General features: G+C 36.5%; 1 protein-coding gene across 4 annotated transcripts in view; it reads right to left on the bottom strand.

The window, feature by feature from the left end:
* Positions 1-23972, bottom strand: part of LOC107743709 (cell surface glycoprotein MUC18) — a 36366-nt gene that overhangs the window by 8328 nt on the left and 4066 nt on the right. For all 4 annotated transcript variants that reach the window (XM_016557097.1, XM_016557099.1, XM_016557100.1 and 1 more), the window contains exons 2-9: positions 4969-5087; positions 3445-3694; positions 3260-3330; positions 3101-3188; positions 2838-3017; positions 2501-2628; positions 2072-2207; positions 1856-1968 (exon numbers count right to left, since the gene is read on the bottom strand). In XM_016557097.1, coding sequence (XP_016412583.1) covers positions 1856-1968; positions 2072-2207; positions 2501-2628; positions 2838-3017; positions 3101-3188; positions 3260-3330; positions 3445-3694; positions 4969-5087 — 1085 coding nt within the window. The remainder of the gene's footprint in view (positions 1-1855; positions 1969-2071; positions 2208-2500; positions 2629-2837; positions 3018-3100; positions 3189-3259; positions 3331-3444; positions 3695-4968; positions 5088-23972) is intronic.

Below are 23972 nucleotides of genomic sequence, written 5' to 3'. Positions count from 1 at the left end.
TTAAGACATTTTAAGATCTGCACAAATACAATGAATACCATATGAGCGGGGTAGGGCAATGTCTATAGTACCATATTAAACTGTAAAATGACTGTAAAAAGCATAATTTACAGTTCAGATACAAGTTTTCACAAAAACAAAGTTTTAAAAAATTATAAAATTTACATTTCAGCCTTTAAACCATTTTTAAGAAAATGGATGAGTCGAAAGTATTAATCATTATATTAATTTAAACAATTATTATCAATAAATTATTATATAAATTAAATCACAAATTAGGGGTTTGCGATATTGACAAATATATCTCGATATTTTCTGGGATTTTATCGATAACAATAATTAGACAATATTTTGCTGAGTGTGTTACTGTGCTGATATCTTAAGGACTACCGTGGACAGCTGACTCCTGATTTTTTTATATTTTTCATATTCTGTGTGGTCAGTTCACAGCAGTGATAGAAATTAATCTTTTCCAATAAGTTTTATGGGCATTTTTACCTTTAAGCCATTTTTTCTAAAAGTGTTCATCAACTTTTGAGTCAAATTCTTGCATTTGGGCTGTTACCAAGCAAATGAAATCAGTATCAACAGAATTTATCTTTGCAATGCAGAGGAAACACAGAAGCTGGATCTGAAGTGGCATTTAGATGTATTTACACACTCTTTAATGCAGCTCAGAGGGGGATGGAATACCTGCAGTTACAAATGCATGAATAAACGCTTGATTCATTCAGGAACGAAACACCGTCATGTTGCTCAGCGACGCAAAACAGTACTGCTTTTTGTTGGAGAAATAGAGCAAAAGTAGGAAATACAGTGTTTAAAACGTAAGTCTCTGAATATTAAGAGACTTCTTAATTCGGGTTTATTGAACTGTTGTATAAAATCAATATCACATTTGTAATCATGTTGACTTTTGGAGAAAAAAACAGAACTCTTTGTGTGATATTAACTATATGAAATGATATAAATATAAAAATTTTCTGCCCCCATATCTTGAATTATGTGATCATTCTAAATGCATTTTAATAGACCGATTCATGCAGTGAAAGAACGCACTCTAAATGCGCGCACTAGTTTAGCCTATATTAACTGACTTCACCTAATGTGTGTTTGCAGACTGTGCACTCTGTAGGTGTGTTTTGGTTGCTTTTCGCGATGTACTCAATAATGTCGAATCGCACATCTTTAAAACAACAATTACGATATTATCGCAGACCATATATATCGCACACCCTACTGTTTAGATTTTTATAATGCATTGTCTTCTTATCGATCCACCAGTTCACATTTAAAGCTCTGCATGTTTGCAGGGTAAAAACATGGGCCGATGGGCCGATTTTGGTCTGAACTCTGAACAAAACAACAGGCTTATTGAAAATGCTCATTCTCTGCCAGCAGGTGGCGCGTTTGGTAGAAATATTCTGCCAGTAATGGCAGAACACAAAGCAGCACAGCACCAGACTTTGAACTTGCAGCGCTCATGTTTATTTAATGAAATCGTAGCCTTTTTTTGAAGTTTAATCATCACATTCAGCCATATCGCAATTCTGGTCTGTCCATACCCAAATTTAAGACCTCTTGAAATCATACTTAAGACTTTATTGTACAATCTAAGACTTTTTAAGGCCTTAAATTTTGATACAACTAAATTTAAGACTTTTTAAGACCCCGCGGAAAGTACCAAGTACCAAAAAGTACCGACTTCGGTACCGAAATTTAAAAAATGAGACGATACCAGCATTTTTGGCCATTTCTTTGTATATTTTGAAATATATTTTAAAATATATTTTTTATTTTTATTACAGGTCAGCATGGTGTCATCATCAGTTTTGACTGCATCTTATTGTTGTACCTTATACCATGCTGTCAGTGTGGGTAAAGAAGACAAAGCATTGCAGGTTAAGGTGAGATCTTCTCCCTGGTTCAGAACGGTCTCCTCTGGTGTCACCACAATTTGATCCAGGTCTAAGAAAGAAAAAAAAGGTGTTAGTCACCATGAAGATAAAAGCTGACATCATCTCACCAACATCTGCCACGGCACAGGAACTGCAGAGGAACATGCTCTTACAGTGCACCGTGATATTGACGGAGTCCTCAGTGTCAATGCCTGCGTCAAAGTCATTTGACTGACACACAAACGTCCCACTGTCTGACCGCTTGACATTTTCCAAAAGCAGCATTTCATTATCTGCGCTCAACTCTTCCTGGTAAGAAAATGAGAATAATTAGAACTGCAGGTGAGCCAATAAATATTTTTCGGAACAGCTGGCATTCAAGTTAATTTGCATAGCACTTTTACAATACATATTATTTCAAAGCACCTTTACAGAAAATGTTACAATCAGAAAATATTCTGTTATCAGTCAGAGATAAGTGAGTCAAAGTAATGTTCATATGGCTAATAATATACAGCTATAAGATAATATTAGTTACGTGGTTATTAAACATCATGTATTTAGTTAAGCAGGCATAATAAACACGTTAGGCAGTGATTTACCCCTTTATGTGTGAAAGTTAAAACAGGCTGAGGGTTTCCATTTCCCTCACATCGGATCTCCACAGTGTCGCCTTCTTTTATAAGCCTATCAGGTGGATTTACGTACACTGTTACTTCTGTAGTAGGGTCTGAAAGATGAAATTAAATTGTAAGATACTGTTGCGCTTTGTGTATCCAACAGATGGCAGCACAGAGCACTGTGCGCTCAAAAATCGATCAATCCACAGAAGAAAGTCATACAAGTTTGGACCACACGAGAATGAGCAAATGATGACTATTTTCTTTTTCTTTTTTTTTGCCTTAAAAGTAAATGTAGGCTAGAAGGATGTTGACTCACAGTGAACTATGATGTTGATTTCCTTGGACTCTGTCATTCTTACTCCACCGGGGACAAAGTATTTGACCTCACAGTAGAAAAGGGCATCTTTATCTGTCCTCTGAGCCTTAATGTACAGATCACTCTCGACTGTGAACAGGCTGTTAGCTTTGGTTGTCTCTGACTCCGAGATCTTTACCTCTAAAGGGGATTCAGATTTATTTTAATTGTCATTAAATGACATTTTGTTTTGGAGAATGTTCACTTGATGGTCCTGTATTTACCATCATCTGATTGCTGGAGAGGGAATCTGTCCTTGTACCATGTGATGTTGGGTCTGGGATATCCATCGTCCACTTTGCAGTGTGCAACCTGAATGAAAACACCAATATTATGCAAAGTCCATAAAATGTACATACACAGATAGTTTTTTTTAGCTCTACCTTTGATGGCTCCTCCGCAGTAACAGAAATCCCCATGTGTATACCTTCAATCACAGGTAGAGATGGCGAGTCTAAAGGACAGAGAGGTTTGGTGTTAGGATGAAGCTCACAATAGGTCAAGAGGCATATTATTATGATACTCTAGCCTGGACAGGCTCTTCTAAAACAAGTCTGATTTGTCTTACTGAATATTTGGAGACGAGTGTGTCCTTCACCGCTGTCTGTCGACACATCATGCACGGTGCAGATGTACTCCTTCTGGTCACTCAGTTGTACGTTGTCGATGATCAGAAGGGCACTTCCGCGTGCGTTCTGTGGTTCATGAGAGTGTGTGAAGTTGATCCGCCCAGCGTATTCACTGCCCTCGTCAATGATCTCGCTCTGATTATCATAGTAGTAGATTCTTCTCCTGCTTTGGTCCCTGCCTGGCGATTTCTGTACAAATTCAAAAAAGCTTCAACATTTATTGTAAGACTGGATTTGTTCACTACCCTTCAAAAGTTTAGGGATGTTGAGATACTTTCATTCAGCAAGGTTGCAATGAATTGATCAAAATTACTGTTAAAAACATGTACAGTATATTAGAAAAGGTGTATATTTTAAAAGAAATGCTGTTTTTTAATTTTATATTTGTCAAATAATCCTGAAAAAATGTTTTCTACAAAATCATAGCGCAACACTGACTATGATAAGAAATGTTTCTTGAGCATCAAATCAGCATATTAGAAAGATATCTGAAGGATCATGTGAAACTGAAAACTAGAGTAATGATGATGAAAATTCAGCTTTGATCACAGGAATAACTTACATTTTAAAATATATTAAAATCAGAAAATTTATTTTAAATTGTAATACTATTTTTCTATATTACTGTTTTGCTGTATTTTTCATCAAATACAGTAAATGCAGCCTTTGTGAGCATTAGAGACTTCTTTTTGAAAAAACGACCCAAACCTTTGAACTTTAGTGTACATTCTATTGAAATTCTACTGATAAAATTGCCATAAAATTAAAGAATATTAAAGAATATGAAATCTATTTAAACACTCCTTTCTCCTACTGTTAAGTACTGTAGAAAATAAAAATCTCATATTCAGCAAAAAATGAAATCATTGTATTTGTAGTAAATATTCTTAATGTAATTATTTTTGGTAACGCTTTAGTATAGGGACTAATTTTCACTATTAACTAATGGCATGCCTATTATTGTTGTTTATTAGTACTTATAAAGCACATATTCTGCATGACCATATTCTACATCCCTGATCCTACCTAAACTTAACAACTACCTAACTAACTATTAATAAGCAGCAAATTAGGAGTTTATTGATGCAAGTCGTAGTTAATGGTTTGTTAATAGCGAGAATTGGACCTTAAAATAAAGTGACCAAATTTTCTATTTATTGTAAATACATGTAATTTTTTTAATTAGTAAACTACAATATACATTGCAGTAGTAATTGTTAAACTGATCTTAAGCTAACTTTAATTAAAAAATGATAAAGACATTTTATTTGTGTATTATAGTTATGATAACTGGAGGAAATGCACTTAATCGTTAGCCTATTCTCAATAGCCTTAAAATCTTGTTTCATTTCTTCATTCATCTTTTGATTTTAGGGTTTTAGGGCATTTTTCATAATAATTACCCATTTAGCTGATATTGGTGAATGAAAATAATGTAACGTGTGCATGGGCCTGTTTCTCACCGTAAACCAGACTATCATATTGGCTGGTTCCATCAGAGTGTAGATACAGGAGATTTCAGCCTGGCCTTTTAAAGATACATCCACCCGGTCTTCCATGTTCACATCCACCATGGCCCATGCTGAAAACACATAAGGATTTGTCAATAGACCTAAACTTTATACTGCCAAATCTGTTGAGTAAAAGGGTCAACATTTCCTGGACAGATTTTGTGATGCTTAAGCCCCTTCATAATATCCTTTGAATGGAGTGACCACTTAACAGGAAATAAGGCATGGGGAGACCACTTCTGATTGGACTGCACCACCCATGTTCCCATGTCAAATGCCCGATCTAGTGGGAGCAAAGCACTTGAGGGAGAAGATATTATGAGTGGAATTCACTGAGCCCACCCATGTCCAAATTCATGTGTAGCATTGCCTCATGTCACGCCTCAGGAGGAAGAAAGACTCGATTTATCTAGAGAATAAGTGACCTACTGTTTGCCAGAAATGAGCTGTTCTCTCCCTTAAAGCATCTTAAAGCTCTGTGAATCATGAGGAGGCTGAAACTATTCAAAAGTCTGATCACTACAAAACACGACAAAAACATCCATGCTGGTTGTTTGTTCTGTGAGGAGAAGAGATTGCTAACACACTTCACAGAGAGGGTGTATAATCTAGATTCGCATTTCCAATTGATTTTGCACCAGTGCTCCTCAGTAACCTTTCAAATATATTGTAAATGGCCTTTCTGGCCCCTATGTGGTCCAGTGGGCACTACAGGGGATAATTGAGTATGAAGGATGCTTTCACATTACAGAAATCTGATTAGTTTCTCCCAACAAAGGCATTTCCTGTGCATTAGCGACATTAGCGTAAGGCTGACGCTCTTTGTTGTTGCCACCAAACATTCACCTTGTAGGACTGAGGTATCTATAATGCCTTGTCTCTAAGTTTCTGAAGATTTTCTGAAGAATTTTTCGAACAAATTTAAATAAACCTTTGAAATCTTTGATTTTGATATTTTTAGTAGTGGTGGTTTAGTTAGCATGCTAATGCTGTGTCCTCTTTTGAGTGTCTCACACCGACAAAATATTGCCCTTGTTGAACAGGCAATTTGTATATGTTGGTTTTAAGAAATTAATAGCCTATTCTTATTCGGGATGAAATGAATAATAAGTGACAGTAAAGGCATTTGTAATGTTAGAAAAGATTTTAGTTTTTTATATAAATGCTGTTCTTTTGAACTTCCTATTCATCAGAGAATCCTGAAAAACAATGTATCAGTTGAGTTTCCACAAAAATATGAAGCAGCATAACTATTTTCAACACTTATGATAATAAGAAATCTTTCTTGAGCAGCAAATTAGCATATTAGAATGATCTCTGAAGGATCAAGTGACACTGAAGACTGGAGTAATGATCCTGAAAATTTCAGCTTTGCCATCAGAGGAAAAAAATTACATTTTAAAATACATTCAAATAGAAAACAGTTCTTTTAAATTGTAGTAAAAGCTCACAATATTACCATTTTTATATTTTGGTGAGTATAAGATATTTTAAAACGTTTGCATATAAACGTATATAAAATATTTCAAAATCCGCCTTTCAGCTAAGAATCATTTATGTCATGCAAATCTGTAATCATCTTTAAACATAAATATACAGAATTGGACGTCATTATGATCAGCATTTCCTTTGATTGAATTTCACAGATTACAGAGATTAAATGAAACAGATAAGAAAAAATAACAGTGAACTGTGAACTGAAGAAAGACCTGCAGACAAATTAAAGTCTGCCAAGATGCCATAGCTGCAACCATGCAGAACATCATAACAAGCTTCAATTATAGTTAAGAGTCTCAGACATACTCAGTATGTCACTCTTTTTAAGCATGGACAAGCTCTCAGACAAAAAAGAATGGCCAAAAAAGGAAGTGAGAGCTAATAATGTGCCCACGAGCCACTGTTGACAGTTTGGTGTCTCCACAGTCTGGAGTGCAGATAACCATTACACATAGGTTGCTCTGTCATCAGTCTATTGAGTAAGCTACTAAAATAGGTTCTCCTTTCAGAGCACCAGTACTGGACAAAACCTGGACGTCTGAACAATAAAGCCAAATTTTTTGCCAGGATTTCAAACAGAAGACTTTGAGCAGGAAGGCACAACTCAAGGTTTACACATTTCCCAGTAAAGCTGTGAGACATGTCTATGAGTCCCAGATGAACCCAATACTAAGCAGCTGTTCCAGCTTTTTAACCTCACACAAAGTCGACAATAAAAATAGCACATCCTGTGACTGCTGGAGAAGAAAAAGAGACCGAGTCTTAAATTAAAGAATGAATTTTTCCTCAGATAATAGAAATCACCCCATGAAATCCTGACTGCACACTAAGCGAACAGCTGTCGCCGGGAAGTGACAGATGCAGGAACGCCTTAATACAATTACGCACATGTGCGTTAGCATGCATGCAGATACACGGAAGATGCACAATATTTTGGTACTTTATGAGTCATATTTAATTGTTTAGACTCTATTCCTCTATTTTTACATTCAGATAGTCTTTGTCATCATCTAACACTCAATTAAAAATCATCTTCAAAAACTGTCCTGAGACCCAGACATTGAGGTCTACTCTGTAGTAGAGGACATTATATTTTAGCAAATGTTTATTTTCATTAAACGCCTATTAAATGCAGACACTAGTACAAAATGCAAAATATAAACATTTTCTAAAAGTCCTTTCCAATATTATTTCCATATCCGTTTTAGAGAGGACAAGTTATAATAGAGTATTTAAAGGGATAGTATCCCTTTAAAGGGGTCATATGATGCGATTTCAAGTTTTCCTTTCTCTTTGGGGTGTTACAAGCTGATTGTGCATAGATAAGATCCCTGAAGTTGCAAAGACTAAAGTCTCAAAACCAAAGAGATATTCTTTATCAAAGTTAAGACTCTGCCACGCCCCCCTAAAACGGCTCGTTCTAACACGCCCCCACATATCTACCTCACTATGTGGAAATATTAGCATAATGCGGCCCAAATGTGCACGCAAAGAAAGAAGGCGTGGTTTCAGTAACCGCAGTTAGTGTTGAAGCAGCCATGTCAGGGAGAGATTATTATTATCTATGAACGGACTTAATGTGTTTCTAGGCGAAAGCAAAAGCACTTTATTTGGCCTTCCGAAAGTAGATGCATTTAGGAATCTTTAAGATCACTTACAACAGAACAGCAATGCATTTTATGGACGACCGTTTCGTGAACCTAGGAGAGGAGGTAATTCTGACTATGCTATGACAATCTGGCGCTTCTGAATCAGCTACTGTTTTGTTATTAGTTTAAGTATTTGCTATTGACTGTTCAAATGCAGAGTTTTGCGCATTGTGTGTGTGTGCGTGTGTGTGTGTGTGTGTGTGTCCTACAGAGAACAAAAGTTCTCTGTAGGATAATTAGCCTAATTAACACTGTTAAACATAATCTTTACTAAATTTAAAAATTAATAGACATTTTTCATACTGTACAATATAATGATATGATGCCTAATAGCATTTAAAACTGATTTTAGTTTTCAGTAATATTTTTCTATTTTGACAAGATAATATAACATTTTAATATTGTTCATTTATCGGTTATTGGCCAAGACACATAAATCTTTTTTGGCTTATCAGTTTTCTTGATATACGAATGTGACTTATCTTTGTTCAACATATTTCAGTGCTATATGGGATATTTGAACTTGTCTGACCTTTGTGACAATTCAACAGTCCAGCATGTATGAGAAGCACACTTACACACTCAAACATGTCATATTCTAGTCTGAGCCGCTCATAATGAGCTCAAGTCTGCAGTCTGTATAGAAATCTCTATTATAATAGCCTTTGAGGCCAGCCAAGCACAACAGGGCCTAGAAACAGGAAATAAATAGTTGCTTTCTTCCCAAACATTCCATTTTTAACACAGAAAATCCCCCCAGGCTGGGGGTCTGACTCCATTCTCCAGATTCCATGATCCCTATGATCCTCACAACCCTCAGCTCCAGTACAACCATATAGGGGCCTATAAATGGTCATTGTCAATACTGTTAATGGATAATGCACCTGTTTTTCAATTGTCTCCTGTGGATTCCAGATGTATGTCATGCTCCCATTGTTCCAAGTTAAGTTGACTTTATTCATAAGCACACAAAATCTACCACCACTGCATAGTGAAACTGAAGTGCTGGAGCCACTCTATCAATCATCACATGCTTTATTTATAGGACGTTCCACAGAGTTACAGCATAAACAAACGCTGGCGGCCTACAGCAGCTCTGCAGTATAAGCTACCACATCCTCTGATTAATTTAGTTTTCTTCACAAATCACACAGCTGTTTGTTTAATACCTAATGCTGCACAAGTTGTTTTATTAGGGTTGTTTATTTGGCCCTGCAGATTATCTAGTGCTAGTTGAGATTCTGCTGCCAAGGGCGATGACTTCTGTTATGGGACAACAGACAGGAGAATGACTGTGCTAATAGAGAATATTTCCTTATAAAAAAACTTGCAAATACAAGTGTTAGCTGACACATCCTGCTTTATCACAATCTAAGAATAGGTAAAACAGCAGTGTATCAAGTGTGATTTACACTATGAAAAGGTTCCATATCATGCCAGTGTGTTTACATGCAATGGCCCAAAGACAAAGGCATTCATTACTAAAAAATACAGCACTTCAAAGTAGGCCGATGCAATTATAGCAACATATTATACTGATAAAATGATTACAATTTTAACAAAAATAGACACATGAAACAAAATATCAAAAATTAAGTACTGCACGGCTGAGGTTTTTATATATTTTTATAAATTAAAGGTGCAGTAGGAGATCTTGGAAAATGCTAACTTTAGCCTGATAGCACTGAAAGCCAACGTCCCACCCTCCCTGCAATCGCCGTCCAAAGCCACGCCCCCTGAACGCATATACACACACAGACCAGAGAATACCAGAGACAACATTACTACAATAGGCTACATCAGCGGTTCCCAATTCCAGTCCATGTTCCGAAGTGAAGTAAACTTCAAAGGATTTCCCCTGCTCAGGGAGTAGGGAGCAATGAACACTTTGTAGGGATCATATCGATCGGGAACACAGTTCATGCACGTAGCTCACTTCTAACAGAATATATAAATACAGATAAATACATTTAGACCACTTAACTTAATGATTGCTATCGGGATGTGAAGAGACTTTCAACCAGCATAACAAAAAATGTTTCTGAAGACAATCACCTATTGCACCTTTAAGATTTTAATATGTATGGAAAATCTCTTAATTGAGTGATGTTCATTAAAACATGTTTTAATGAACTGTATTATTATTATTATTATAACCATCATAATTGAAATTTAATTCATAAAACTTTTAACAAAAACAGACAAAATGAAAAAAAACTCAAAGTGCTGCATAGTTTTTTTTAAAGAGATTTTTATAAATTAAAACGTTTTTATAAATGGATAAATGTATAAAATAATCTCTTAATTGAGTGATGTTCCTTAAAACAAGTTTTAATGAACTGTTGTTGTTGTTATTATTATTGAATTTAATCCATAAAACTTAAATTAATATTTTATTCAAATGTTATCAAAATAAAATTACAAAAACAAAAGTGCAGAGTTTTTAAAAATAATTTTGTTCTAAATTAAAACATTTCTATGAACGGATATGGATTTAAAAATCGTATAATTGAGTAACGGTCCTTAGAAATATGTTTTAATTAATTGTATTATTATTATTATTATTATTATTATTAGCTACATTTATGACCCTAAAATGTGTTACTGGTACATTAATAAAAATAATACAACGGCAACTTTTTGGAAACGTTTGTTGTGAAAGGATTTTTTTTAACTATTATCCAAAAAAAATGCACATTAGAAATAGCAAACCACCTTTCATTGTTCAATCATTTGAGACACACTTCCAGTCTTAGGCACTATTCTGAATGAGACACAGCCACTGCTAGTTTAAATTCATGGGTCCAGCATTCAGGCTAGCCTAGAAAAACTGAGCTTATCTCTTGGACAACACTTAAAAGCAGTCTTTAAGCCTTTTATAATTTTCATGAAAGTCAGGTCTGTCTACGTATATGCATCCTCACCAGTAACAGCAGGTGTGCTATGGAGATAAGTAGGACTCTCTATTAAAGCACAAACGGCAAGCACTTCTTCCTAGCTAATTATTGCCCAGACCTGAGGTTCAGAGTTTCTTTTAAAAGGCTTTAATGGGTTTAGAGTGGAGTTCCTATACTTCAATCCAGGCTGCTGAATGACATGGACAGACTGTTGGAAGGCCTTCAGAAGAACAGACTGAGCCAAATGTGATACAAAGCTTTAATGTTATCGCAAGATCTTTACAGCAGTTTTATGGCGGAGTTAAAGTAATGAGAACATAATCACTATTTATAAGCCCAAAATCTTACAGTGACTAAGCTGGAGCTGACGTGACCTTGCAAAACTGTACTGTCTGTGAGATGGACTATGTTTTATTATTCCTCTCAAGTGGAGATAATACATACAAACGCAGCTGTTAAACTCCGTCTCACACTCCCAGAGTGTCACACACACCAGCGACCTACAACATGGCACGTCAGCCTGTCGCCCCCCGCGACAACCTCCGAGATTTAAAAGGGTAAACGGTGCACTTAGTCCTGTTCGGTTTGCAAAAAGCATCTGACTGAGCTCACAAATACACACACACACATAAAAACTCAACAATCATAACAAATGGACTTCATCTCTGGTGTGTATTAGCAATGATCTCTGTGGACTTTTTTTCCCAAGAATCCTCCCATGAACCTCCACTTCCCTTGCGTCCCTTTTTCCCACGTCTCGGACGAATCATGCTAAAATAGCAGCAAAAATAGCTGCTGATTTCTGGGGTATGGGAACAAGCAGCAGGACATTATTTATGCTGCACTGATTGTGATGACTTGCCCTGAGAAGTATGGGATACGCGATGGAGATCTCTCCTTGGTTAAGCAGATCTAAGCTCTAAAGATAGCCAGTAACCCGACGTGACAGAGCACTAGAGAGCGGCCCATTCCTTTTTTGGTGCACTAGAAATGGGCATGATGCTGGGTTCTGCATCACAAGCCTCCCAGTGTGCCAAAAAAGCGGCATTTACCATGTGACACACAAGTATACGGGATAGCTATTAAATACACTGCATTCAAAGATAAAAAACGTTTGTTAAGTTAAACATCTTTTAATCTCCAGAAATGGAATGTTGTGATGATAGAAAAACTGGAAGTCTCATATTCTGGAGGCCAGAATTATCTAAACAGAAGATCACAGAGAGAACTGGTCTGACCGGGAGAAAACTCACAGAACCCTTGAGTTATAAAATACATCTGAATCAGCCTACTTAAAGGGATAGTTCACCCAAAAATGATAATTACCCCATGATTTTCTCACCCTCAAGCCATCATAGGTGTATATGACTTTCTTATTTCAGACGAATACAATCGGACTTATATTAAAAAATGTCCTGGCTCTTTCAAGCTTTATAATTGCAGTGAATGGTGGTCGAGATTTTGAAGCCCAAAAAAGTACTTTCATCCACCATAAAAAGTGCTCCACACGGCTCTGGGGTGTTAATAAAGGCTTTCTGAAGTGAATCAAAGCATTTGTGTAAGAGCAATATCCATATTTGAAACTTTATAAACCGCAGTCTCTAGCTTCTGCTAACAGTCGTATGCGCGTTCACGATTCCAGCGGATCATGTGGGATCATGTAGACGTAACTATTAACATCCAAGTCATATTGTTCATTTATTCTTTCATTCATTCATTTATTGTTTTGTGTAAAAACAATGACTGTTCCACCAATTTTGCTCCTAATAACTACACTACACTAACAAAAATATGTTCCAAGAACGTTTTGCTAATGTTCCTGTTAACTTATGAAAACATTATTTCAAAATGTTCTCTGAGCGATCTAAATGTCTAGTTTTTCTGAACGTTAAAAAACTTTTTCTTGGTTATTTGAACATTAGGGAAAACTTTAAAGGAACATTTCATTTTATCATTTTGCAAACATTATGGGAAAGTTACTTTTGAATATTGCCTAAACCACATGAAACTTGTATTAATATTTTAAAAAAACTTAGAGGAACATTCAACAAAAATGTTTCAGGAAACATTTCATAATGTATTAATAATGTTTTTGTGCTAACGTTTTGAGAGCGTCATCGCTCATTATAACTGAACAAATGCCCTATTAATGTTAGAAGAGTGTTTGAGAGAACCTTGCCAGAACATTAGCCAAAGTTACGGCTACCAAGGAGACAAGAATTCTTGAGAATAAATATGAGACATGTGATATGAGGAAAAACAGTAAATATCACTTGTGAACAGAATATTTTTATTTGTGTGTCATTTCAAGTTCAGCTGTAATGTTGTCATTTCAAAATGTGTGCCAATAGTTGAAGAAACATCCATTCTGTATATAAAATTGCTTTCAGAAACATTCTTGTATTTCCTAAGTGTGATCTATTAGACCCACATTTGTCTAAACACAGAAACCTCAGTTTACTACTGGAGAGTCAAGTATCGGTGACCCATTGTAATGCAGTAGTGCAATATCAGAAGAAAAACTATGAGCTCTTGCCAAACCATGCTCAGTAGAAAAGCATAATGTCCATAAATTATAAATTATAAATCATTGGCAGTTTGTCCCAAAAACTCATTACACTGTCACTAGATCTATACAAATCTCTCAAAAAGAAAATGATCAGAGGGTTCATTACATCACTCTCTGAATCAGACACTGATTACATTTCAAGTTTTTCACATTTACATGCCAAGATAAATCTCAAGCAGTTCATTGATTCAAACAGCACATTCCTGTTGGCTCAAGACTGTGAGCTGTTGTGTCTGCCTGAGAAGGAGACATTCACACAGTCCGTAAAAGGCTTCTTAGATGTTTGTGATCAGCAGAAATGGGTGTTTCAGGAAATCCCATAAATTATTTAGTTGCAGAAATGAAGGAAGAGAAGAAGCTGCCTTTCCTTGTCAACATCAGCTCCCTGAGGAACATCTATCCCTGTTCACTAGCTAATAGCTGAAGGGCTTCAAAGCATGAGCCAGTGGCTGTTTACAACCTGCTTCACTTCATGGATGCAAATGGATCCCTGCAAGCCTGTAAAAGGTCCCCGGGGGCTACATCAAGATGGAAGGAAGTCCACAATCGAAAACAGACATGAATGTAGTGTTTGAACTGAAGATCAGGAGTTTTTTAGCTTAAAAAGTGCACACTGATTCACAGAGGTTTGCATGTTTGCAGTGCATTTATTATTATAATGGCAAAAAAGTCTTTCTTAAAGTTACAGTAACTATTAAAATCTGTCTCTGAGCTACTCAAACCAGTAAACTCAAGTTTATAGCACTGCCACAAAGACATTTCACCTGCTCTAACAAATTGGGCAGAAACATGAGCAGGGGCAGAGACCACACAATGGCCCACACAAATGACAGCTGATGGAATAATCTAACATTTTAGAAATAAAAAGAAACTGCATTTTGTCGCACAGAAAATAATCATAGCTCAGATGCAAGCATAATATCATTAGCTCAGTTTTTAACAGCCATTACTCCAGTCTTCAATGTCAAATGATCCATCAGAAATCATTCTGAAGCCAGCTGTCAATTTCAGAAAACACGTTAATGGTTTTAGGTCTACAGCAAAAAGGTGAGAAGGTGCCAGTGGATGAGGATTTGATATGTTGTGTAAAGAACCATCTAGAGGGATTTGAGTGGTATGTATCACTGGGGAAGACTTACACTTATGGCAAAAGTCCAGAACGAAGAACCAGGGACACACAAGACTCTAGTTTGGGGAGCAGGGAAACAGTGAGGGAAGTCTCAGAGGAATGCCTGGCATCTTTGGCCATATGATGGCTGGGATAAGATGACCATTATGGAGCACCCTCTGTCCCGCAAGCCAGACGCTCCACAATTCACGCTCTGTCATCAGCCACTAACCCCACAAGTGTCCGTTTCACTTGCAAGTGGGAAAGGAGGCACCATTCTACAGAGATTAGGCACGCCTGCACCAGATGAGGATATATGAAGGATTCACTATGACAAAACTATTTCTCAGGTCATGAATCCTGAGCTGAGAACACGGAGGGGTCTTTGTGACAGAGGTTACGAGGTTGGGAGCCTCATAAATTACACTACTGTGTCTGAAGAGCCCATTCAATGATTTGATAAATGCAGTTTTCGATTCAGTGTTGACACATTTGCTATGTGAAACTTTCCACATATGGAAGGGTTTGTCCATTTAAAAAATATATAGACTTTAGTTATTAACATGATTGGCAATGTGCTAATGCTAGTCAATGGCTGCTATTAGGGTCAGGGACATTCTCATAGAGGATTTAATTAGACAAAAATTGTGTAGTACAGGATGAGTCATCATTATGGTCCATTTTCCGAGAAGAGAAAGACTTTAAATTGTATTGCTAAAAAATCATTTTCAATCAACTTTTAGGAGTGTGCTAGCATATAGATATGCAAATGGCCATAGACTAAAAGTTACATAGTAATCACAGATGTGGCCTTAAGCGAACACATCTGTAAAAGGCAAAAAAAAGCAGGATTTCTTATTTCTCAACAGCAAGCCACAGCATATAAATGAACATTTCTGACTTATATTTGGCCTGCTATCAGAGACAGATAGGGCTCTGTTTCAAAATCAGATCACATGGCTGAGCTCTTTAAGGTCGTGAGCTTTTCATGTGGACATTATGAAGGTGTTTGAGCCTGAATTCCTCCTTAGCTGTCTGCTTTTAAACCACTGCCATCTCCATTTCTTACTAATATGTTTATCCGTCTTGTGTCTAATCAAATAAAAACTTATTTCAAAAGAATTTCTGTCTTTCATCAAGATGATGTCAGAACTGATGTGGCCATTAAAGCTGAAGTGTGTAATTTTTAAAACACTTTCTCCTACCCAGTTTAATGTGAGGCACAACTATAAGTAAGCCATTCATAGGCTGATTTCCCAGAAGAGTGTAAACACTGTGGCTTTAAACCATTGCTCTGTTTGAGTGATCTGACAGCAGTCAACTTCAGGCTCAACTAATGGTGTGAGTTGGTTCTTAGATTAAGAAACTGTTTATGAACACAATCGCACAGACATGGTATGGTGTATTATTTCAGTAAATAATAATGATTTTCACTAATAATCAAGACTCAATTAATCTATCAATTTGTAATTTTAAACATTGTTTGTAACATTTTCCCACCCATTTGTCAAAATGTATAAAATGCTAAATGCATGAGAAAATAATAATAAAACAAAAGCCAATACATATAAATCAGCAGCTCTTAATCAGGAGGTCCATGGCCTGACTAAAAATAAGTCACAAAAAAAGTGCATAACAAGCTAGATAAAAACATAAAAGAACAGTATGGTTTCTAGAAAAGTCCTCAGAGACCCCATTTTAGCATGTCACACATCATTTGTACAGATGAAAAGCCAATTCCAAAATGCTTTGCAACGTGTTATAATGTGGATTAGAAACTTTTTTCCATTCCATACTGAGAAGTATTGATACAAATTTTCATCCAAACCGCTTGTGCTATGTGGGTCTAGCTTAAATTTTCAGCAGAATCAAAAATGATCATTTTACCCAATGTGTATTTTTATTTTTACTCTACTATCTACTGTTAGTTTAGCAACATTATAATGTCAAAATATGGAAACTAAAAGTAGAGTCTCTCATGATCATATTGGAAAACCCTACACAGGCAACACTGTGTGCACACAGTGTTGCCTATATAGGGCTTTCCCATTTGATCACTTGTTGGGTTCCTTACAAGGCTGCTCTCTAGGTTTCAATTCCCGATTCATTGCCATGTGATTATTTGTAATTAAATATCCAGTTGTGTGTGTTTCACATTTTAAGGGCTATTGTAAGACACTACCCCCATTCAGAGGACAATCTGGCCTTACCATCCACAACTCATAATTTCCACCCCAATCTCCTGCATAAAATGATCCAGAGCTTTATTTTAAGAGCACATAAATGCTAAATAGTTTCAGAAAACCACAAAAATGAGGCCAATCACAATGCCAGTTTACTTAACTGCCACCATGCAGCCTTCATATTGAGCATTAAACCAAGGCTGTTAAAACCTAGCTCCAAGCTTACAGTAATTCTCAGACAGCAAATTCAACAGAACATGATTTACCAACATAAAAATAGTTTGGGCTCGGGATTTGTATGCTGACAAACTGATGTTCTGCAAAACTGCACTGCAGTTCTGTTTAAAATCATTCGGCCGTGCCCTGAAAATATTTAGATTTCTAAAGTATACATTTTAAAATATTACTTGCCAACAAAATATTCTGAATGAACTCCAAACAAACTCAAGACTGATGTACAACAATGACATATCGTGCCCTGCAGTACTACGCCACCCACACGTGTCAAACCACCGACCTAAGTGGCGTGAATTATTTGATTTCATCCCACATCTGTAAACATTATATTGATGTAACTTGATCCATTAATTCAACTCAGATTCATTTAAAATGACAAACCACTGCAGACACATGAACTGTAACACATTCATTGTGTAAGTCGAGCAAACAGAACAGCTGTAAACTGATTTTTCCCACAACACATAAGCAAGAGTCTTTTTATACTCATATACACCATTATAATCATACATACTGCTGCACATTTAGATGTACTTAAGTGGAAAGCTGTAGTTTGATTTGCATGATTTGTTCTTATTGAGTTAAAGTAGCCAGGGGTTGCAGCATGTTAGAAGCAGTTAGACTGTGGCACATGGCCAGAGCTGAGCAGAGTGCAGTTCCTCTGAGGCCTCGATGCAGCCTCCAGACCTCCCGAACAACAGCCGCATTCAGGCCTTCTGAGTTCCCAGCGGGCAGGCCTGCAGGCCCAACCGACTTTTGTAAATTGAAGATTTCTGTCTTCAGACCACAATACTGCTTCCTCTAACCATTATGCATCTCAAGTCCCCAAAGTAAAGCAAAAGTTCTGGAGGACGAATTAAACTGGGAATCATTTTTGGACTGAATCCGAAGAATAAGTTACGTTATCATCTTTTTTTGTCATTTGACCCGTATGACTTTGTCTTCTGATGGACACAAAGGACAATGTCCAATCTGCTCAAAAGACTTGTAGAACACTAGTACAATATAGTCATAACATGATTTAATGGTGCTTTTTGCTTTTTGCACACAAAAAGTATTCTCGTAGCTTCATAAAATTAAGGTTGAACCACTGATGTCACATGGACTATTTTAACAATGTCCTTACTACCTTTCTGGGCCTTGAACATAGTATTTGCGTTGCTGTCTATGCAGGGTCAGAAAGCTCTTGGATTTCATCAAAAATATCTTAATTTGTGTTCTGAAGATGAACAAAGGTTGTACGGGTTTGGAACAACATGAGGGTGAGTAATTAATGTCAGAATTTTCATTTTTGGGTGAACTATCACTTTAAGAAAGGTTTGCAGATGGAACTAGTTGCTTCTTAAACCCTCTAATCTTTAAAATTGTCTTAAACTGATTTTAAATGCTTTTGTTCTCACAGTGTTTGTTGAAAGACGGTTAGTGTCTTCAGATTCAGAGACGGAAATTACAGAAGGTACCCGCCTTTTTTTATCTGTCTTCAGTCAGGTTATCATTAATAATGCAAAGTTAGATTGTATTGAACAAAGACTGAGACAATTTACTCCCTTTATATTCATTATTCGTTCATCTAAAATGTTTCATAGAATTTCAAATGATGAATATTTATAACAAAACAAAGAAGAATGCATTTATATAATGCATTCATATATACTGTACTATACATTACTGTTTCAAAGTCTGGGTTCAGTAAGAATTGTTTTTTTTTTAATTAATACTTTTATTCAGCAAGGATGCATTAAATTGAGCAAAAGTGAAAGTACAGACAATTATATTTTACTGTTATTCTGAACTTTCCACTTATCAAAAAATCCTGAAAAAGTATCATGGTTTCCACAATAATAGTAAGCAGCACAACTGTTTTCAACACTGATAACACGTAATGGCAGTTGAAAATTCAGCTTTACCATCACAGGAATACATTATACTTTAAAACAAATTCAAATAAAAACTGCTATTTTAAATTGTAATAGTATCTCAGAATATTACAGTATTTACTGTATTTTTGATCAAATAAATGCAGCTGATCTATTCATCGAAGTAGACAGTGATTGACGGTCTCTATTACAGGACTAAACTCTGCAGGTTATGTGATCCAGAGCTATGTATAATGAGTGTGACCATTCATAGTGATTATCAGCCACATTCCCAAATGTTGACTGTACTAAATAGTATGTGCTGGTCATAAAAGGTAATATCACAGCCACTCACAGGCAGACTCTGTGTTTGAGCAATCACAATGAATCATATGGCTCATTGCTGTAACCCAGTAGGAGAGCTGGTGTTGTGGGGGTGGGCAGGACTCGCTGTCTGAAACCTGAACTTGAGCACGTTCTGTGATTGTTTGAATGCCAGGTGTGGGCAGCTGTTTGCTGGGACCCGTGTGCAGAAGAGTTAAAAGCAGTATGGGATTGTGTCCAGAGATCTGAAGTCAGGTTGGTGACATTAAACAGCTTTAGCTGCACTGCAAACAAATCTCTTAATCAGTATTTTTGTCTTGTTTTTCAGTAAACATCCTTAAAACAAGATAAAATTTGAAAGATAAACTGCCTAAATATTAAGATTTGTTTTACAGAGTATATCTTGAATAAAGTTTTTTTTCTTAGCACACTGGCAAATAGTTTTTTTTTTTCTTCTTCTATTTATCTAGTTCTAGTTATTTTAATTTAAATGATTAACTGATTTTGGGAAACAAACATACTGATCAAAAACTATCAGCATTTTTTATTATATTTTTATTATTATATTTGACATCCTGAATAACTGCTAATGATAAAATTTAATTCTGGAAAATCCTTCACACACAGCTTATATGATGATACCCAAAAACCCAACGATATCTGATTTCCTTGATCATCATGTCATTAACATTTGCTTTAAATCTTTAAAGTGTACAATGCAATTTTAATATAATGTTTTCACAAACCAATAGTTTTACACATACTCCTAATTTCAAATTCAAAACTTTTGCAATGCTTGAAATATTATAAAATGTGCCTTATCTGATGGAGGAATAGGAATAGGAAAAATACATACACTTTTTTTGGAAATGACTAAGCTGCAAGGAATCAAACATTAATAAATCCAGCTGCAAAAGAATTGTGGAGCCTCTGATCTCACTGGTCACTTACAGAGTTCAATATACCATCTACAATTATTAGGAAAGAGTTCAAAGTCACAATTATCTTGATCTGTCCTCTCTCTCTCTCTCTCTCTCTCACTCAGTCATATGCACTCACTCCCTCTGAAGCCGTTTTATGCTTCTTCTGGGAAATTAAAGTATTACATAATGGTCAACACTTTTGCGCACTGATAAGCACCATGCCTTTACAAAAGGCATTTTGAGATTGAGATTGAAAAGCTATGGCAAAGTTTATAAAGTCTGCTTACTTACTGTATTTAGATAAATCAATGCTCTTGACAGAAGTACAGCAAGTACAACATTATGTAGGCCTATGTATTTAAATTTTGAGCCATTAATGTCACCAAAAATAAATACAATTTTTAAACAGATTTCCAGAATACTATACCTGGGTAACCTGGCTGCCATTGGTCGGACAAAGAGAGGGAATTCAACCTATGGACAGTTTACTAGTAGCTATTATAGATATTTAAACATAAAAATAACACTGAAGATAAATGACATCTCCTCATCAAAATAAAATAATTTCAAAATAATGGGAAAGCAACTTGTCAATGCAGTGAAGACTTTTCCTCAAAACATGCCTAACTTCAGTTTATAGCAATAGTTTAACAAGAGTGCAGGGCTTTTTCCGCTAGCAGAGATCTGGATTCTGTCAGCCTAATCTCAACAATACTGCATTACCCAGACACATATTTATAAAGCACTGATAGACACGGAATATCATACGCAGGAGCAGGTTTCTTCTTCTGTTATAAGGACAGATATTTAGAGGATTGATATGGACAGAACAAAAAAGCAATGCATATACCAGGTATTATAAGCATGCAGATTATTCCTGGAAACAGAGTGGCAAAGAGGCCACACTGGAGAAGCTCTAGGTCTGAGCAGAGACAGAGAGCAATATGAAGGGGAAATGACTCTCAGTCGTGCACAGTGATTGAACACTAATGGATGGTCAGCTGCTAACCATCACTCAAATAAATCAGGGCTCAGACCCAGAATGCCTCTCATCAACAACAAACACTGCAGACTCACTGTACTGTATAACACACTGAATGCAAGGCATGGAGCAATTATCACTCATGACATGTGCTTCAGCCTCTCAGAATGATTCTCTCTGATTGGTTCTTGCACAAGGTTTGACTGTATGCTCATTCTGAAAAGGGAAAATGACTTTAAGCCAGGAATCCAAGCACAAAAAGCTCAGACAGAGGGTGCGGTCATATCTGAAGTGGTCATTCCTATGCCACAGTTTACTTTTCAACTTCACAAATAATGTTTGGAATATTATCAGTTTGGAACAAACATATTATATTGAAGTTGTAAATCATTATCGCAACATATTATTAAACCCAGACAAGGTTATCATGACGTCGATGTGGAGTGAATTACATGGCTAATCACCAAAATTAATAAATATGGGGACATGAAACATCGATTCGAGTTAAAATTATTATATAATCTTAATTGTATGTTATCTCTGAGGTCATTTTCTCTAAAATAAATAAGAGAGATGCAAGATGGCACCAGCTGGTTTGAATGAGAAAAGAGATGCGAGTAATACAAGATATGAAAGTAATGCCAGTTTCAGTTACCCGGATAAATGGATAACAGTGCCATGGGTCAAGGCGAAGAACACGATGAGCCAATCAGAATCAAGTTTCTTTTGAACTCTTATCAAAAAATCCTTAAAAATGTTTCACAGTTTTCAAAAACAGCACAACTGTTTTCAACATTTATTAAAATAAGAAATATTTTTGTGTTCTTAGTGTAGATTCTGTTTCACAATTTCATATTTTATATAAAAAGAAAAACATATACTAAGAAGAAACTTGTTTCTTCCCAAGTAGTGCAACACAAGTTTCAGGTTGACTAGTACTTTTACTACCACCAGCATAAATAAATGCATCAGTTTCAGTCTCAAGAGATTTAACATAGGATGGTGATAACAACTATTTAAACATATTCTAACTCTAATTCCACGGCTGTTTTACATAAATGGGATAGGCTACACTTTAAAGACTATTTCAACAGTAGCACTGCTAGCATGCTTTAAAGATGCTTACTTCATTATATACATTATGTACAACTACATACAAAGACCTTTACTGTTTCACTACATGCCTTGTAAGAGTAAACACACATCATCTTTGACATAGTCCTGAGATAGAAAATGGCCTTTAACCCTTAATTAGACGGTGTCAAGAAAGGCACTTTGTTTCTTTTATCGTCTAAAATGTTGAGATCCAAGTGTTGTAAGTCTTTCAATGGCTTAGAGAGGGTCTTCATACCACGCACATAAAAGCGGCTCCACTCACAGAAGCTTTGTTCACTTTACACAGGCCATGTTCAAACCCACTGTGGTGAAATGTGAACAGTTTATTGTGATAGGCTGTTCTGTGTTGGGGTCCAGGGTTGCTAGGCAACGGAGGCGGGGCCAGTGTGTGCAGCCTGCCGATAAGGACAGCTAGAATGTTCTATGATCGTGCACGTTAATAAAGTTAAGACTGAGTTCACCGAGTGGTCTGCTCCGTGTATCATGACATGGTGTCAGAAGTAAAAGTTATCCTCTCACTCCTGTGATCTGTGAAGGAGGACGGAAGAAAATGTCCAAGTTTCACGCGCCCGAAGCTTTTGATTTTGCACAGCCATCAAGTTGGCCGGCATGGAGGCAGCGTTTTGCACGTTTCAGGATAGCAACTAAACTCGACAAAGAAGACGGTGATGTACAGGTGAATTCACTATTGTATACAAAGGGCAGACAGGCTGAACCCATATTCAGCACATTTACGTTTTCCGCGGAGGAAGAAAATGATTACTACAACGCAGTAGTTAAAAGGTTTGATGAACATTTCGTGCCCAAACGCAATCTGATTCACGACCGCACTTGTTTTCACAAAAGGAGTCAACGAAGCAATGAAAGTGTCGAAGCATTCGTTAGGAGTTTATACGAACTGGCAGAGTTTTGTGAATTCGGTGCTACTAAAGATCAGCAGATTCGTGATCGTATCGTGATCGCAACGTGTCTGAAAAGCTGCAGTTAGAGCCCGACTTGACGCTGGAGAAAGCGATACAGATTGCTCGCCAGTCAGAACTGATTAAAACACAAAGCGCTGATATTCGAGGTGCATGTGATGTAAGTGAAGTAGGCTATAAGTCTAAACACACTAAACAATTCAAGAAACACACAGGAGGTAAATACAGAAATCCTGACACTAAACAAAGAGATGAAAGTAACAAAGTGACCTGTTCAAGATGCGCACGTGTGCACGAATATGGGGCCTGTCCTGCTCGAGGGAAACGATGCCGCAAGTGTAACAAAACAGGCCATTTCGAGGTCGCTTGTAAAACAAAGACTGTAAAAGAAGTGACTAGTGATAGAAAAGATGATGAAACAAGAGAAACGTGGTTTCTGGGGTCAGTTTCAGATGATGCTAATGAGGATGAGTGGCATGTGAAGTTACCAATGCAGGGGACTACTGTAAAGTTCAAGATTGATACTGGAGCAGATATCACAGTCATGTCTGAGCAAACATTTCTGAAACTCCCTAATCGCCCTCATCTTACAAAAACACTTGCAGACATCAGGAGTCCGGGTGGCAAACTGGGTTGTATTGGTAAATTCTTAGCATATACAGAAAGAAAAGGACAAAATGTCAGTTTCTGAACCT

Source organism: Sinocyclocheilus rhinocerous, unplaced genomic scaffold, assembly GCF_001515625.1.
Source record: "Sinocyclocheilus rhinocerous isolate Xijiao unplaced genomic scaffold, SAMN03320098_v1.1 scaffold166, whole genome shotgun sequence".
NCBI classification, from domain to species: domain Eukaryota; kingdom Metazoa; phylum Chordata; class Actinopteri; order Cypriniformes; family Cyprinidae; genus Sinocyclocheilus; species Sinocyclocheilus rhinocerous.
This window is presented reverse-complemented; position numbering and strand designations above follow the sequence as displayed.